The sequence below is a fragment of the Pantherophis guttatus genome, chromosome 3, assembly GCF_059756535.1.
Source record: "Pantherophis guttatus breed Tessera chromosome 3, ASM5975653v1, whole genome shotgun sequence".
In the NCBI taxonomy this organism is placed as follows: domain Eukaryota; kingdom Metazoa; phylum Chordata; class Lepidosauria; order Squamata; family Colubridae; genus Pantherophis; species Pantherophis guttatus.
This window is the reverse complement of record NC_142065.1, coordinates 165,587,594-165,606,550: the sequence shown is the minus strand read 5'-3', so window position 1 is coordinate 165,606,550 and position 18,957 is coordinate 165,587,594. Positions and strand designations below refer to the sequence as shown.

Below are 18,957 nucleotides of genomic sequence, written 5' to 3'. Positions count from 1 at the left end.
GAGCAAAAACAAAACTAGTGGAGGTGACAGTATTCCAGCTGAGCTATTCAAAATCTTAAAAGGTGATGCAGTAAAAGTGCTACCCTCAATTTGCCAGTAAATTTGGAAAACAGGATTGGAAAAGGTCAGTTTACATCCAATTCCAAAGAAAGGCAATGCCAAAGAATGTTCAAACTATCGCACCATTGCACTCATTTCACATGCTAGTAAAGTTATGCTCAAAATCCTACAAGCTAGGCTCCAGCAGTATGTGGATCAAGAACTACCAGAAGTACAAGGAGGATTTCAAAGAGGCAGAGGAACTAGAGATCAAATTGCCAACATATGCTGGATCATGGAGAAAGCCAGGGGGTTCCAGATAAACATCTACTTTTGCTTCATTGACTATGCTAAAGCCTTTGATTGTGTGGATCACAACAAATTGTGGCAAGTTCTTAAAGAGATGGGAGTACCAGACCCATCTCTTGAGAAACCTATATGCGGGTCAAAAAGCAACAGTGAGAACTGGACATGGAACCACTGATTGGTTCAAAATTGGGAAAGGAGTCCAGCAAGGCTGTATACTGTCTCCCTGCCTATTTAACTTACATGCAGAGCACATCATGAGAAAGGCAGGGCTAGATGAATCAAAAGTTGGAATTAAGATTGCTGGGAGAAATATCAACAGTCTCAGATATGCAGATGATACCACTCTAATGGCAGAAAGTGAAGAGGAACTAAAGAGCCTCTTGATGTGGGTGAAGAAGGAGAGTGCAAATTTGGCTTGAAACTCAACATTAAGAAAACTAAGATCATGGCATCCAGTTCTCTCAATTCCTGGCAAATAGATGGGGAAGAAATGGAGGTAATGACAGATTTTATTTTCCTGGGCTCCAAGATCACTGCAGATGGGGATTGCAGCCAAGAAATTAAAAGACGCTTGCTCCTGGGGAGGAAAGCTATGGCAAATCTAGACAGCATACTAAAAAGCAGAGACATCACCCTGCCAACAAAAGTGCATATAGTCAAGGCTATGGTTTTCCCAGTTGCAATGTATGGCTGTGAAAGTTGGACCATAAGAAAGGCTGAGCGCCAAAGAATTGAGGCCTTTGAACTATGGTGCTGGAGAAGACTCCTGCAAGTCCCTTGGACTGCAAGGTGATCAAACCGGCCAGTCAAGGGGTGGGTTCTAAAATTTTTTACTACCGGTTCTGTGGGCGTGGTTTATTTTGTGGGCGTGGCTTAATGATCATGTGACAATTCTTTAGGATTTAGCAGAGGTACTGGTCTACCAGGCTTTTAACTGCTTGCAGAGCTGTACCGGTCTACTCATTTGTTTTTGGAGGCACTGGTCTACCCATTTATTTTTCCAGGCACTGGTCTACCTATTTGTTTTTTCAGGCACCGGTCTACTCATTTGTTTTCTTTTAACACTGATCATCTGTAGGGTGGCCCTTTGAAGCCCTGCGGCAAGAGTTTAAACAGTTTTTTTCCCTCTAGCCGATAGCTGGGACTCAGGCTGCAGCAATAGATTGGGGGTGGGGCCAAATAAAACATAAGAATAATGCAGGGGGAGTTATGGGGGTGGCGGGGCAGAACCGGTTCGGTGACATCATATCGTCACCGCTACCAGCTCAGCAGAACCGGGCCGAACCGGGAGGAACCCACCACTGGGCCTGTCCTAGAGGAGATTAACCCTGACTGCCCTTTAGAAGGCCAGATCCTGAAGATGAAATATTTTGGCCACCTAATGAGAAGGAAGGACTCACTGGAGAAGAGCCTAATGCTCGGAAAGATTGAGGGCAAAAGAAGAAAGGGACAACAGAGAAGTGACTGGATGGAGTCGCTGAAGCAGTTGGCGTGAGCTTAAATGGACTCCAGAGGATGATAGAGGACAGGAAGGCTTGGAGGAACATTGTCCATGGGGTTACGATGGGTTGGACACGACTTTGCAACTAACAACAACAACTGTGATTTGCTTATATTCCAGGATGGAAGAATTCTTAGTTTCATTTAGGGGTCATAAATAATACCTCATGTAATTTGTTTTCATTTTGGTCTATTTACGCCCCTTACACATTTTGATTTGCCTCCTGGTTTTTACTCTTTTTTATTGTAATTTTTTCATCTAATTGAATTAACACGTCTTTATTACATTTTAAGATAGTAGTTTCTAACAATAGTTCAAAAAGTAAAAGGGAAGTACAGTCCCAATCCCATGGCTTCCAGTTAATTGATAAAATAGTACAATATGAACTATATTTCCAGGCTATTTTTAGAAACAGCAATGAACTTTACTACTGTCCAGTGGAAGCTTGCTTAAGTAAGATAAAAAGTCATAAGAGCTTTAAATTAATTGTATGCTTGTAAGTGGTTTATATGTGTTGGAAAGTACATTTCTATAATAACACATAGTGCTATTCTTCTGTCTTAATTTTTAGCTGCAGCATATTGATTCCTTAATAAAAGTTAAGCAGGCAGAGCAAGAAAATATATTGAAACAACCTAGAAGAATATGCACACTTGCCAATTATCCCAAAAGTAACCAGGATATTTTGGGCAAGGTAAGTTTGTTCCCAATTTTCTTTTTTTAAAAAATCTAATATTTTTGTTATTTTATTTTTCTCTCCTTTCTATACAGTGTATGTCTTTCTTACCTATTTTATCATATACCCACTTATTGTATATCTCCAGGCTTTATTATCATTAATAGTAGTAGTGGTGATGGTGGTAGCAGTAGTAGTAGTAGTAATAATAATAATATTTTCCCCAATATGATTAATTGTCAATGCCTGTCAATTCTAACTGAAAAAGAGCAGAAAAGGGGCATTTTTATCTATATTTTAATTAAGTTTGTTATTTAATATGTACTAATACCATCATAGGAGCCAGTTTGGTGGACGCATCAAGGTAGAAACCAGGAGATTAATCCTACATTTGTACAAAAGTACAAAGCCAGCTGGATGACTTTAGGCCATCATTCTCTCTTAGCCCTAGCAAGCAGGCAATGACAAAATCTTGCTGAGAAAACTTAATTTAAAATTAATTTCAACCATAATAACACAAGGGCTATCAATAGATTTAAAGTCTATGTAATTCGCTCTAATCTTAATTGTAGGAAATATGACTTCTGCAATAGAGTAGTAAATGTCTGGAACACTCTACCTGATCCTGTTGTTAGTCTCTCTAATTCCCATACCTTTCAGCGTAAACTGTCTACCGTGGACCTTTCATGTTTCTTAAGAGGTCCCTAAGGGGGCGTGCATAAGCGCACCAGCGTGCCTACCGTCCCTGCCCTACTGTTCCCAATTATATGTAATCATTGTATGTGTTTATGGTTATGTTTTGCCAATTTATATCCTTTTTGGTGCCAATTTTTTTCATGTGTCCATGTCTATGTCTATTCTGTTACTTGTTTTCTTGTACTTGTTGACAAATTAAATAAACAAACAAACAAACAAACTGTACGGACTTTTCCTGGCAGCTGCCAGGAGTCCATATTGATTTGATATTGTGTGTGTGCGGGTATGAAGAAGCGGTAAGTAAAGCTATCACTTTTCTTTCATAGTACTTGAGTAAAAACTGCATAATTATAAACATGTGCATGACCAATTCTTTACACCTTATTAGACACAACTTTATTTATGTCAGAATTTTCTTGAGGAAAGGCTTCTGAGTTTGTTTCTCTTTTTTGGGGGGTGGATTTTGGAGACCTGGCATATAAAATTTAGCCTCAAAACTGAATAGTGTAATAGATCTTTCTTTTACACATACAAAATAACCCTTAATTCTTAATTCATTGCTTAATTTTTGTGCAAGATTTCACACTTAGCACAAGTTGAAGACGATAAAGTAGCAAAGGTCATTTCCTGGCATTTGGGAGGTGATATGGATTGTATACTCACTTTGACAACAGCTGCTGCACGTCGTATCTTTCATGAGACTGAAGGAACACAACAAGTGTGGCCTCTTGATTCTATTTATAAAAAGAATCTTCCAGATTGGAACAGGTAAAGTTTTGGTTTCTTCTCCAAATTTAATTAATATTTCATTTACAAATGTAATAATTCTAACTTTTAGGATTTTTTTAATTTAGTTTTTTTCCCCTGTTACTGAGAAGTGACATACCAATGTTGGACATCATTTAATTTGTGTTCCTGCAGTGAGAATGAGATTGGCTTAAATGGTCCCTTCTAATTCTAAAATTCTATCAACTCTAAAGTTTATTTCCTTGCTTAAAACTAGAGCTGAGTCAGGGTGCTAGTTCATAAATTTATTTCCACGTTTCAGTCTGTTTGAGAGTAACTGGCTTTCATGCCTAAGAAGGACTAGAATTCATAGTCTCAAGTTTAGCTCAGGATCTTAGCCACTACAACTGTATTGTTAAATAATAGCTGCTGATTTTTTTTCCTGAGTTCCTAGTGGTGATTTACTTCTGAAAGAATGAATTTGTCTTATATTCTGTTTCAAATCCTGTGTCAGCTTTGGAAGCCATATATATATATATTTTAATTTGATTTATATGCCGCCCTTCTCCGGAGACTCAGGGCGGCTTACAATGTGCTCAGCAATATTAGGCCGGAAGCTCCAATACTGCCACTTTCTCATGTGTGGGAAAGTAGGAGGGGGGATTAAGGAGAGGGGTTGTTAGTAGACATAATAGCATTCTTCCTGTCGGTCAAGGTCAGAGCGATCCAGCATCTGGAGAAGGAGTGGTCAGGGGGCTGGATCGAGATAGAGCGGACGTTGATTGGCACATGTGACCGACTGAGGGGGAAAGGGGATGGTTTTGGGAGCTTTGACTTACTGAAGGAAAACCCGGGCTTTTCAGATTCGGATTTTCCCAGATGTGCCAGTTTGCCTATTCTAGTAAAGAGAACTTTGGAAAATGCTTGCTTCCGCATCTTTACTTGGAGTTGGGGTTTTTCTGGAACGCTAACATCCTGTACATTGTAAATTATATTGTAATATATTTAAAATGCAAATTTTCCCTTTAAAATGTTAGTAGTCAACACTAATATCTAAATGGTTGCCAAATGTTTTGTATTTGTCTGACTAAGTCAACAATGAAAGAATACCTCTTTGTTTTAAGCAGATCTTTACCTCATTTGCAAAATGAAAGAAACTATTTCAATCCTATTGGAAATCCTGTATTTGCTAGGAACTTGCTAATATTTCCAGAGCACAAGGAGAATTGCCAAATAGGTAAATATCATAGAAAGAATGTTTTTTAGGTTTTTATTCCCACAAACAAGTCTGTGAGAGAGGTTGGGCTGAGACTGAATAACTGAGAGTTTCCATGGTTGAATATAGACTTTAACTTGGGTCTCTGTAGTCAAAACACCTGAACATCATCCCAGGCTGGTAATTGAAAGAGCTTGAAGAAACTATATCTTTGGAAAGTCTTAATTTAATTAATTCAATTTATATGCCGCCCCTCTCCGAAGACTCAGAGAGGCTCACAATACATTTTAAAAAATCATTATAAAAAACATTTAAAAATTAAAAACATTAAAAACTCATTCACGCCATTCATGGCTGGATCTCGCCAGATCACAAGAGCAAGATCAACGGCCCCAGATCTTCACCGCTTTTCGGAAGGCCAATAGGGTGGGGATGGTCCGGACCTCAGGAAGTAACTGGTTCGAAAGACCTGGGGTTGCCACAGAGAAGGCCCTCCCCTGCGGGCCCGCCAGCTGGCATTGTTTAGCTGACAGGACCCGGAGGAGACCAACTCTGGGATCTTACTGGTTGCTGGGAGCTATGCGGCAGAAAGCGGTCTCTCATTTTCAAATATTTTGTCAAAAATACATATTTCAAACCTCTTAATAATTTCTACTAAAATAATAAACCAAAAACATTTTATACCATACATTTTCTTAAATCTTATTCCAAATAATACACTCCAACATCTTAATAAAAATCAATTACTTATATAACAGTTTTTTCCCTTTTTTATATAATAATAAAAAACCAAATTGCTTTCTTAAATTTTATCTCTCATTTCATTTCTCTCAATTCTTTGTCAAAATATGTATTTCAATCCACACCTTAATCATTCCTACTTTTACCACAATCTAATTAATTCATAATACAATATCATTTCCCCTTATTTTCTTTTTTAATTAATAATTAAAAATATTCCAATTATTGTAATTTCCCTAATTGATCTTATTTATATTTTTTTAGAACTTATCCTTTTATAAACTCCAACCATGCAATTAAAAGTATTTTCAATTGTTACAATTTTAGGTAAAACATATTTCTAAAACTTATTTCATTTCATTCATAGATCCATTATTTTTCCATTATTTTAAACTATTTAAAGTATCATAATTACATGTTATCTCTAATATTCCTTTCATCATATCCCTCTTTCTTCTTTCTCCCTTTCTCCCTTTCTAATTTTTTTCTCTTTTTCCCATTTCCCATTATTTCCCATCTCTTTTCTCTTTTTTTCATCTTACCATTGTTAAACCCAATGTAATCATTTTTTATTTTAAAGACATAAACTCTTCTATTTTGCCTTGCATTTCCCATTCTTTTCCATCCCTTTTCCCTCTTTCTTGTATTTTCACTGTTAATCCAAGTGGAATCATTTAAATTTTTTAAATTCTTTCCGTTCCAACCTCTTTTCTTTCTTTGCCTCTTTCCCTTTTTTCTCTTTTTTCCATTGTTATTCCCAATGTAATCTTTAAACTTCTCCTTTTTATTATTGCTACCCACATAATCATTTAATTTTTCATAATCTTTTTCTTCGTCTTTGTCTTCTTCGCTAGCAATCTCTTTTTCTTGCTTTCCATTTGTAGTTTCCTTGTCAATTTGGATGTACTCTAACTCAGTTTTTGAGTCATCAGATTTCAATTTTCCCCGCAGTATTATAGTCATTTCCCTTATGTCCATTTTCAGTGAAAGGTACATCATTTTCATCATTTCCTTAAGTTCCTGCATCTTTTATTCTTTCTAAATTAGTATTTATTCCAATTTAAAATTACGTTATAATCCTCCTTTTTTAATCATCAAAGTCAAATTGCTTACAAACAGGCAAGTCTTCCTTAATCCTCACAGCTGTTATTCCTTTCAAAGTTCAAGGTTTTTTCTCACTGTTACTATCTCTTGCAACAAAAACAAAAATTCAGTGTTGTAGTGATCTTTTTTCTCTTGAAGATGTCTCTCTACAATCCACAATTTCAATCAGCAGCTAGAAAGAGTATCCATTTTGTTTGGAATCCTCTTTCACAGACTTTACTAATCTCAATTCTTTTTCCCTTTTCCTCCTCCTCGTCCTCCTCCTCCTCCTCCTCCTCCTCCTCCTCCTCCTCCTCCTCCTCCTCCTCCTCCTCCTCCTCCTCCTCCTCCTCCTCCTCCTCTTCTTCTTCTTCTTCTTCTTCTTCTTCTTCTTCTTCTTCTTCTTCTTCTTCTTCTTCTTCTTCTTTTTTATGTACACCAAATCAGTTTTTAGTCCAGTCCAAATCAAAGTCCAAATTCCACTTCTATTCAATTCAATTTTAAATCTTTAGCCAGATTTTTCTGTTATGGGCTTTTCTTCCTCCTTTAATCTTCTTTTAAAATTCAAGAATTTCTAAACCGATTATATCCAATTCTGTTCCAAAAAAATTTTTTTGGGAGGGGAGGTTCTTTTTCTTGTAATCAAATTAGTCTCTCCAAATTCAATATCCTCAAATAAAATTTGAATATAAGTTTCCTTTTTGGGCTTTAATGTTTCCACTTTCTCTCTTCTCCATCAATTATGTCCCCTCGATGCTATTTAGCCACTTTTTCCACGCCGGGGTAATTTTAAAACTTCCAATTTTTTCCTTTTATACCTGTGAGTTAGCCAATCACTCACCTGGTACCAGTACTCCATCCAAATCTTCACTCCTGCACGATTCTTAGGATGCCGGATGCCCCAGCTTCATGGCGATTCGCAATGACCGCCGCACCCTGCCATCAAATCAAAGAGTTTTCTCTGGCTTTCTGAGGAACTTGCCTGTTCCTCTTTAGCCTATGAGATGCCTCTTCTTTTTCACTGTCCCTACAGGACAGTTCTGGTCCGAAGACTCCCCGACAGCGGTTCGTCTGGCTGGGTTTTCGCCAGGCTTGTTAGAGGCGGGTATTTTCCCAACCAGTCTCGCCGTGACACTTCCGGGTTCTCCCCAGAGCACAACCCTCCTGTACCACCTTCAGATTATGTTGTTCTGGGCAATTGTCAATTTCTATAAATTTTCCAATATGGAAGTGATTCAAGGTGTTTCAGACCAAATAGATTTCAAACACCTCAAATTCCTTCCAGTTCAGAGGATTTACTTCCTAAAACCACTGAACTTCTGCTGAAACAGCATTGTTTGTTGAAACATTCCTCATACAGTGAGGCTTAGATATCTCTAATGGCTACTAGCACTACTTTTCACAATTTTATTGCGGGGTCACTAAGCAATATAAACCTCCATTTCTGTCCTTTTACATGCGTTTTTCCCTGAAATTTTGTATGGCAGACATCTTGGAACGTAGCAACTAGAGAACAAGACATAAATACAAACGCCTGTATGCCTTGAATTTACATACAAATTTGCAGTTTAAACTACAAACTTGTAGTTTATCAAAGGGGCATCTATCAAATCCAGTACTTATTAGAACAATATAGTTGTTCTTACCTGGGTTATCATGACAAATTTTCTTTCTAATTTAGAGTAATTCTGTTATCTATATCATGATGCTAACATCATATTCACTATTGATGCTTCATAACAAGTAGGTGTTAATAGAAATGTTAGTTTGTGTATTGGTTTGTATTCTAAACATTATTTCATATATCTTTACAGTATTTGAGACACTCTTGGGCAATACAATTATTATTGACAATTTGGAAGCTGCCAATCATTACAGAAAAGAGGTATGTACAATTGTAAGGTATTTTGTTCATTGCTTATATACATATGAGTGTCTGAAAAAGAAATGGGGTTAGTCTAACTCCATTTATATTTTATTCACAAACTTAAAAAGACCCTCTTTCCTAAAGGGTTTGCTTGGTTCTGTGATGTCCATTTTCTATTAGATAATAAATCTTCCTATGATGTACAATTCCCTGTTAAGGTTAAGCCTGTTCTGTCCAGGCCATTTGGGGGTGGGGGGTAGAGGGGCGATGGCTCAGTGGTTAAAGACATTGAGCTTCTCACCTGGAAGTTTGAGACCTAAACATTGCATGATGGGGTGAGCTCCAGATACTTGGCCCAGCTCCTGTTCACCTAGCAGTTGCAAAGCATGCAAATGCAAGTATATAAATAGGTACCAGTTCAGTGGGAAGGTAACAGTGTTCTGTGCACCTCAGCGTATAGTCATGCTGGCCACATGATCACATAGATGTCTTTGGACAAAGCTGTCTCTCTCAGCTAAGGAACAGAGATGAGCACCCCTAGAATTGGACACTACTGGATAGAGAAAACTTTTACCTTTTATCCAGACAATCATAGCCATCAAATACTGAGATAAGATTTCACATCTCCAGAATTACAGTGTACATTTGGGCGTCATCAACAAGTGTTGTCCTCACTGCATGACCACAGTGGTGCTGAACCTGGTAGACTTATGATGGATCCTTGTAGTTGCAGTTTTCACAGCGTCCCTGCAATCACATGATCACCATTTGTGATCTTCACTGCCAGCTTCCAAAAAGCAAAATCTGTGGGGAAGCCAGCAGATCACAAATGGTGATAGACCATATGACCATAGAATGTTATGACTAAGCAGGTTTTGCTTAATGAAACAGCAACTGAGATTGAAAATTGACAGTCATGTGACATTACATTTTACAATCACATTGCTTAGCAACAGAGTTGCTGGTCTGAATTGCTATTGTTAAGCAAGGATTACTGAGATATTAAAGGGGAGACCACTCTGACTTTCAGAAAGTTCCCATCAAAATTAAGTTTAGACAGAAAAACATTCATCCGATTCTTAACTAATTTGAAACAAGCCTAATTTAAAGATAAATTATTGCAGTAAAATGTGTTCTTTTCAGCACATTTTTTTCATCCAAGTGTTTTCCCCAAATGCAGGGTCTGCTTTTTTTAGATCAACCCATCTAGGCTTCAAATCTAGGCTTCACTTCCTCAGAAATTTTGAAGGGAAACCTTTATTGGCTTAAGGGGAGAAGCAAATTCAAGAATAAAAATATGTTGAAAAGAACCTAGGATTCATGTTAAAATTCAGATTCTTTGTATTCTGTCAACTGTAAGTGCCTTGGCTTAAGAAACAGACTGGCTGCAATATGCTATGGGAAAAGGGCCAAGCTTAGAACTGAAGGAATATCTTTGCCTCTTAGTTATCTGGAATGAGATTTCCATATCATATGTAACAAAAATGTTAGTGTACAAAAAGGAGAATGAAAAAAGAACACTAACCTGCTTCCAATCCGACTCCTCAGAAACTGAGATGGGAAGGGAAGCAGCTGACCAGTAGGTGCCTGCACTGTGGAAGTGGGAGAGGAGGAAGGCAGTTTTCTCTTCCCCAAATACCAAAAGTGGTAGAAGGCATTCAGGTTATTTGCTGTCTTAAAATATTATTCTAGGTGAGGGTGGGAGGACATGCTCACTCTGAAGGTTGCAGAATAGGCAGATGCAGATGCTGGTGGTGATATAATGGGGCATGCTTTTGAATCTTTCTTTTAAATCAAACAGGGTTTGTATAAAATATATAATAGAGAAAGAGTTCATACAGGGCCCACTGAGTTCATACATGGACCCCCGTTTCATCCTATATCATTTACGGAGCAATTAAGTTGTTTTCTCTTTTTTTTTTAAAGCACTTACATTTGTTCTAAAATAGGATCACAGAAAAAGCTTGCTTAGTGGCATAGAACGGGGGTGGGGGGGCGGGGGGGCTGTAAAACATGATTTCTTCATGGGCCAGATCAGCGTTGTAGTTTTCTTCCATGGGCTGATGGCGAGGGAAAGAGTCAGTGGGTGCAGGAGTCAGCAGGCAAATGCACATGCAGGAGGTGTACGCAGGAGTTGGCGGGCACATGTGTGCGCAGGCCCCACCATCGCGACCACCTCCTGTGTGCACGCACACCAATCCAGGATGGCATGAGCCGGGCCTGTGCACACATGTGGCCACCAACTCTTGCACACACACATGCCTGCCTTGATAAAATAGGCCAAGCCAAAGCTTCCTGAAGGAGCAGCTGCGGAGCCCTTGCTGCTGAACATCTCCCCCCGTGCACACACACATGAAAGGCCAGTAAGTGCTGTAGTCCTGGAAATGGTAAGGGATTGGCCTGCGTCGCTTCAGCCCAGCACATCCATCCCAGCATGTATGCAGGCCTGGCCCATGCCATCCCAGCAGGCGTGCAGGCACACAGGAGATGGCATATGCACATGCCCAGCCCACCCCATCCCGGTGTAAGCATGTGCGCCAGTGGTGAAATGTAAAATTTGTTGCTACTGGTTCTGTGGGCGTGGCTTGGTGGGCATGGCTTAGGGGGGGGTCATGTGACTGGGTAGGTGTGGCCAACTTTTTTTTTAACTCTTTTAAAGCATTTTTTACTACCGGTTCCCGGGAAAGGTGGTAAAAAAATGCTTTAAAAAAGTTTTTAAAAAGGTTCCGACCATCTCACCTGTGCCGCGCGATTGTCGGAACCTTTTTTAAAGCATTTTTTTACTACTGGTTTGCTTGAACCAGTAGTTTTTATCACATGTGCCTGCCGGGATGGGGTGGGCCTGGCCTGTGCACGCGTGCGCCTGCTGCCTCCTGTGCACATGCACGCATGCCGGGATTGAATGGGTCTCACCTGTGCATGTCTGCACCCAACATCTCTGTGCACACGCGCACATCGAGATTGGGTGGGTCTGGCCGGCCCTCCCGCCCACAGACCTTGAGTTTGACACCCCTGGCATGGAATTACTTTTCAACAAAAAAGTACTGAATTTTGATATTAATTTTTTTCTTTATATATATATATATATATAGGTTGTGAAAACGACATATTGTCCAACTATATTAACAAGACAGGGGGACAGAATTCGCAATAATGGAAAGTTTGGAGGCCGTCAGAATAAAGCTCCTCCTATAGAGAACCTTCGGGGGATGGTTTTTGGAGCACCTCTGCCACCGGATTACAATATTATCTCCGTACAGATAGGTGCATTCACAGTTTAATAAATGAAATCAACTATTACACAATGTTTTGTTAAGTGTTTCCATTAAGAATTCAATTAAAATTACTCCTAGATTTTAATTAAATTGATTACCAAATTGCTGCTATTATTGTATATTAAACTAACGAAATAGAAGTTTTAACTGGTTTCCAATATGTTGTACATTGCAGCCATTAAAAAACCATTATAGAGTAATGTACATTTTATTGTATCTTCAATGTATAAAATTATTTTGATTTTTGCTATGCAATGATGTAGAATAAGAAGTCCACTGCTCTTAATTTAGCACATTTTTTTTTCTACATTTAGAAAAGCATTTTAGGAAAGGAACAAGGATTATATACAAATACTGTATTTTCCGGTGTATAAGACAACTGGGCTTATAAAACGACCCCCGACTTTTCCTGTTAAAATATAGGATTTGGGCTATACTCGCCATATAAGACTACCCCTCTTCCAACGCACACCAAATAAAAATTAAAAAACATCAACTGGCTCACCACAATGTAAAAGCAGCTGTGCTAGACCCAAAATGGCCCCTGCAACAAGCAGGAACTTCACACAGCCACAAAAAGCCCAAAAAAAACCTTTCGCACTTTACACACACAAAATTCCACATACAGCTTTGTGAAATTTTGTGTGTTTGTGTAGTTAGAGTGAAACACTACAGAAACACACTAAATCTCAGAAAGCTGCACAAATATTATTTTATTTTATTTTATTTTTATTTTTATATGAAAGCTAAATTTAAAACTTCCTAAACTTTAAATGGCTAGGTCTAAAAAAGAACAACTAAAAAAAACCCCAATTAACTATTTTTTTAAAAGCTCCCAAAGGGGAAAAAAACTTACCCAATAGAACAGGGGTCTCCAACCTTGGCAACTTTAAGACTTGTAGACTTCAACTCCCAGAATTCCTCAGCCAGCTTTGCTTTGCTGGCTGAGGAATTCTGGGAGTTGAAGTCCACAACTCCCTGCCTGCTTGATTGCAGGCAGGGAGTTGCTTGCTGATGGAATGGATTCAGGCAAGCGAAGCAAGGCAAGCGTTGCGAATAGCAGCTAAGGTAAGCAAGCTGGAGGGGAAAACTTTTTTCCTTTTACATGGCTCTGGCGATCCAAGCTGAGTTGCCTGATTAGCAGGCAACTCAGCTGGGATCGTCAGAGCTTGGATCGCCAGAGCTATGTAAAAAGAAAAAACTTTTTTCCGTTTACATGGCTCTGGTGATCCAAGCTGAGTTGCAGGCAAGTCAGCTGGGATCGTCAGAGCTGGGATTGTCAGAGCTGGGATCGCCAGAGCCATGTAAAAGGAAAAAAACTTTTTTCCTTTTACATGGCTCTGGCAATCCCAGCTGAGTTGCCTGATTAGCAGGCAACTCAGCTGGGATCTCATAGCTTGGATTGCCAGAGCCATTTAAGGCCCGTCAGAGCCTTTCGGGCTGGTCTCCCTGGTTACAGGAGAACGACACCCGGCGTATAAGACGACCCCCGACTTTTGAGATTTTCATGTGTTAAAAAGTCGTCTTATACGCCGGAAAATACAGTATTATCTAAAGTTGAAAGATTTGTCAGGTGCCAGATGTTGAAAAGTATGTTTTTAAGATTGTTACTTCTCCCTCTCCCCAACCCATTCCCTTTCACACATACTCTAGGAAAAATAAGACACAGGGTGCCTTCAAGCAGGAATTTCTAGTTTAATTATATTTAAAGGAGGAAGGGGGAGAATGAATCCCAAACATCACATGATAGCTCACTAGTAAATAAAGCATTTTCTTATACTGACTGCTGGCAATGTGGCAGTTCGAATCTCACCAGGTTCAAGGTTGACTCAGCCTTCTATCCTTCCAAGGTCAGTAAAATAATGACCCAGATTGTTGGGGGCAATATGCTGACTCTGTAACTACTTAGAGAGGGCTGCGAAGCGGTATATAAGTCTAAATGGTGTGTATATATATATATATATATATATATATATATATATATATATATATATATATGGTGTATGTATGTATAGAGAGTATATATAAGAGTATGTTCCTCTTGGCTTCTAGGTGCTCATTAAGAAAGGATTTTTCAAAATGACCATCAGAGCATTAGTATTTCCTATATTATTATTATAACACGCTGTGATGCTAATTAGTTAGATGTTCTAGTCCCCCCCCCCAACTTGAAAATAACTCTGGAGAGAACGGGATAGCATAGGACAGGCCTCCGTGGAGCAAGCCTGACGGAGAGAAGGGGATAGTATAGGGGAAGCTTCTGTGGAGCAAGGCTGAGGGAGAGAAGGGGAGAGGAGAGGCCGATTGTAACTACTCATTAAGTAATTGTAAGTGTCGAAATATCAAGCCCGATCATAGTTTCGTAGCGAAGCATGGGTATCCAGCGTGTGTGTGTGTGTGTGTGTGTGTGTGTGTGTGTGTGTGTGTGTGTGTAGAGAGAGAGAGAGAGACACAGAGAGAACAAAATTATTCATCAAGCATTCTTCAATACTTTTATTTAATGACAATAGTGACTTCATTGTTTCTGCTAATTACTATTACAGATTATAGTGTTGTATTTTATTAATACATAAATCTTTTTTCTTTATATATTAGATTGCCTTCAGCGCTACCGTGCAGCATTTCTCCAAGTTAATAAAGTAGACACTGACCTTAACGAAGAACTACAATCCTTTGATAGTTCAGAAATGCAAAATAAGAAAGAAGAGCTTGCTGAACTGGAACAACAACTTGAATTAGTAAACCTGAAATTAGGTATGGATGTATTGACACTCGTATATATATTACTAAAAGGCATTTTGGCACACCAATATAATGAAATATAAATGTATAAACATAAATAAAGAAGTCATGTATAATTAGGCCCCAAGTTTTAATGAATCAAACAAGACCTTCTATACAAGTACCCCTCAAACCATTTGTTTGGTGACCATTCAAAATTACAACAGCACTAAAAAAAAGTGATTTATGATTGTTTTTCATACAACCATTGCAGCATTCCCCATGGTCATATGATCAGAATTCGGGTGCTTGGCAATTGGCATGTATTTATGACAGATGTAGTGTCCCAAGGTCACATGATCATCTTTTGCGACCTTCTGACAAGCAAAGTCAATGGGAAAGCCAGATTCAATAAAAAATTGTGTTATTAATTTAACAACTGCAGTGGTTCACTTAACTGTAGCAAGTGTCATAAAATGGAGCGAAACTCACTTAATAACTGTTTTGTTTAGCAATGGAAATTTTGGGCTCAATTGTGGTTGTAAGTTGAGGACTACGTGTCCTTTTAGAAAGAGAGCATTACAGGTAATTCTCAACCTACAACCAATTCATTCAACAATTATTCAAAGTTACAATGGTGTTGAACAACTGATCCTTTTGAGTTCTGGCTGTCCGTGGTCACATGATTATGTTTTGGGTTCTTGGCAACCAGTTTGCACTTGTGACTAATTGTAGCATTCCACAATCATTTGCAACCTTTTCTGCTGCCTTTCCCAGAAAGTTGGGAAGCTGACATGGAAATTTGTAAGCTGCTGGGCTAAGTTAAGCCTTCCCAACTCATGCATCCTTCCCAGCCCCTCTGTCCTTGTGCCAAACAGGCCACTCACATGCCATCCCCATCCTGCATCACACTTCTTGCACACTCTCTCACCCCTTCCCCGAGTCACTCCTCTTACACACTCCCTCGCAGTCTCTTGAACCTGCGCTGCACTTCTTGCACATCCACTTGCATTCTTCGGAGTCTTTCCTCACACTGTTGTAAACCCTCTCCAATCCTCCCCTCCATCCCTGTGCACCCCTGATAGAACCCGGCCACCAGCTTGGGATTTATAACTGCCTGCCAGCTTTCCATTAACTTTGGTTATGGGAAACCAGCAGGAAGTTGTTCACCTAAAGGCCATGGAATTTGATTAACAATAATTGGGCCTGCAGAGATTGCAGTCACTAAGTAGTGCAGTCAACATTTTATGACTGCATGGCTTAGCAGTGGAAATTCCAGTTCCAATTTCTGTCATTGGACTACTCGGAGTTACTCTGGAGAAGAAAAGAACCAAAAAAACAATTTTGCCAGTTTATCATTCTACTTAACAGCCATCACTGTCATATTCTAACTTTTGCCAGATAGTTTCCCGAAGTGTGTGGAAGGGTTTTGAAATTGAGGGGAATAATGAGAAATATGCTTACTGGAACATCTAGTTTAATATTTTTGTTCCACAAAACTTTGAATCAAAGCCATAGTTCCTCCTTTTTGGCAGTATTAGGAAAAATGTTACTGGTGGGATTAGAAGATAATTATTTTACCATATAATCCATAAAATAGTTTTGTATTCAAAAAAATTGGGTTTTCAATGCAACAGATTTACTTTAAAATACATATTTGGATTTGGATGAAATCAAATATATTGAACTGTCATCGTCACAATTTTATAGTCATTTGTATATGTACAGTTAACCTGAAAACAAATGAAAAGCAGAAAAGGGTAATAGAAGATTTCTATTAAATTGTTATAAAGGAAAATGCAGTAACCCCCTCCCCCCCTTTTATCTCTGAAACTGGCAAGATCAAGGCTACTCATAAACATTAACAGAAACAGTACCAGAAAACTCTTACCAGGCAAGATAGGGAAGCATGGAATATGGGACTCGGGCCTACCGGAAATGGGAGTTCAGAAGGCAGATTGGAATTTAGAGAGCTAAATTCAGTTTTCTTCCTCATGCAGTCTGGAAGACAGTGCCCTGGACCTGGGCCTGAGCCTAAGCCTTGTCTCAATTTCTACAATTCAGAATGCTATTTATTCTCAGAGGGAACAGTTTGAAAACAGTTTTTAAGTGATTACATCCTGACAGTGTTATGTCTGTAGGTGATCTAGTGGAGTGCCCAATTCCCACCTTATATGTTTTCTTTATTGGAAAAAACCAAAGCAGAATGATTATTTCAATCAATACAAGAGATGGGAAGGGAGAAGGTTGAATGGGCCAGCTTGGGCACAGGAGTTAGAAATAATTGTAATAGATTGATTATAGGGACATGTGTTTTCCAAGCCAATTTCACATAAATATATACCCTCTTTTAGCATCAAGTGGAGTTGTAAATAATCAAGTTTTTTTGAAATACGCAGAACTTTATACACACTATTTATTTTATTAATTTTTCACATTTTTGAACCATCCACCTCCCTCGGATGCTTGCAGCTATCTGGTATCAGAAATTCTGAAATTAAAATTAAGATTTATTTATATAGGTATGACCTCATCAAGTCAATGCAACAAATTACCACCTCTTTCGGAAGTACTTGATTTGTCCGTGGCTCCAAGCGATTCCAAAATAGGAAGAGAACTAAAACGTCCACACAGGTTTGTCTATTAGGTCATGGGTAGGGGCTGGTGGGGTGGAAAACAGGCCCAGCGCCTGTGGGGATCCAGTGGGGGAGATGGGGGGAAGATAGGCAGGGGGAGCTGCACTGTCCCTGCAGTTGGCCATAAGGGCAAATGATTGAGGGGGGGCACTGCAGGGGCCAGAACCTTGGGAATGGGTCATAAGCAGCTTTTGAGGCGGGGGTCCACCATAACTTCAAAAGGCCACTAAGTGAGTAGCCATGTTAAAAATAATAACTTTATTATTTTTTCTTTATTTACAAAATACTTAGTTTGATCAGCATTATATGCATACTAAATCTGAAATATATTTGTTCATAATAGTTATTAGCATAAATGATATGCATTTGTGATTTACAAATTATATTCCTATTATAAAAATTAGTTATACACATAGTAAATTTAAATTATTAGTAATATTTAAATTAATTTATTCATATAATCATAGTTCAGAAGAATGGGATTCATCTTCTCCTATGAAGAAAAGAACAGGAAACGGCAACTATTTATTTCCAAAAAAAGAAGACATAAATTAATTATATTTGTTAAAATACAATTGTATATTGAAATGTGTATATTCTACAAAAATAATGTTACTTTCATTGATACTTTTATATTCATAAATGAATTGTTCTTATTAAGAGTTGACTTATTTTTTAATAGAACATCATATTTTTGTTTTGTATCAATTATTACATTTCAAGTTATGAAAATATAACAATGTTTTTTACATATGAACAATAAAAGTTTGGAATGACATTCCTTTTCCTAGTACATAAATGTGTAACAAATTATCATTTTTAATTGAAACATGCTCCATAAACATGAACGATATTTATTAACAGAAAAAACCTAATATTACTGAATATAATAATATTCTGCCGTGCAAAGCATCTAAATACTTTCCCTGTTTGTATAGTTGAAATAAGATTATGTGTGCTGTTAAGATTGAGTAGTTGATGTTACATCCTTACCAATTATTTAATACAATAGCAGTAAGAGACTCGTTAATGAATATTTCTAACTTAATGAAATAATTCTTGAAGCCTGTTCATCCTCATTTTCTCTAACATCAACCATTCAGTGTTATAACAAACAACTTTTTCGTATGTAATTAAAGCACTTCCAATGTTTTTAGGGTTACCGTACATCCTCATCAGTTATACTGACAAGAGAAAAGGCAAATATACAGAATGCATTAAATCTGGGGTTCCCAAACTGTTTCTTGGGGATCAGGAGCAACTCAGAGGTACAACTCAGCTTGCAGACAGTAAAGTTTGGAGTTAATTTTGCAAGGTATCTAATGCTATGGGTCTACTCTAGTCTTTCATCAAACCATTCACAAATTGTAGCATTTTCTTTACATTACCGTTTGATTTTATTTATTTCTGATTGTGGGTCTTATCAAGGGTAAACACAGGATTCAGAAGTTCCTTACTGGTCTGCTGAAGT

At 38.3% G+C, this 18,957-nt stretch overlaps 1 protein-coding gene across 2 annotated transcripts in view; it reads left to right on the top strand.

Moving 5' to 3' along the window:
- Positions 1 to 18,264, top strand: part of SMCHD1 (structural maintenance of chromosomes flexible hinge domain containing 1) — a 97,043-nt gene extending 78,779 nt beyond the window's left edge. For both annotated transcript variants that reach the window (XM_034429546.3, XM_034429547.3), the window contains 8 exons: positions 2,421 to 2,543; positions 3,799 to 3,989; positions 5,075 to 5,184; positions 8,802 to 8,872; positions 11,947 to 12,118; positions 14,725 to 14,883; positions 17,373 to 17,484; positions 17,954 to 18,264. In XM_034429546.3, the coding sequence (XP_034285437.2) occupies positions 2,421 to 2,543; positions 3,799 to 3,989; positions 5,075 to 5,184; positions 8,802 to 8,872; positions 11,947 to 12,118; positions 14,725 to 14,883; positions 17,373 to 17,484; positions 17,954 to 18,041 (1,026 nt within the window). In that variant the 3' untranslated portion in view covers positions 18,042 to 18,264. The remainder of the gene's footprint in view (positions 1 to 2,420; positions 2,544 to 3,798; positions 3,990 to 5,074; positions 5,185 to 8,801; positions 8,873 to 11,946; positions 12,119 to 14,724; positions 14,884 to 17,372; positions 17,485 to 17,953) is intronic.
- The last annotated feature ends 693 nt before the right edge of the window (positions 18,265 to 18,957 follow it).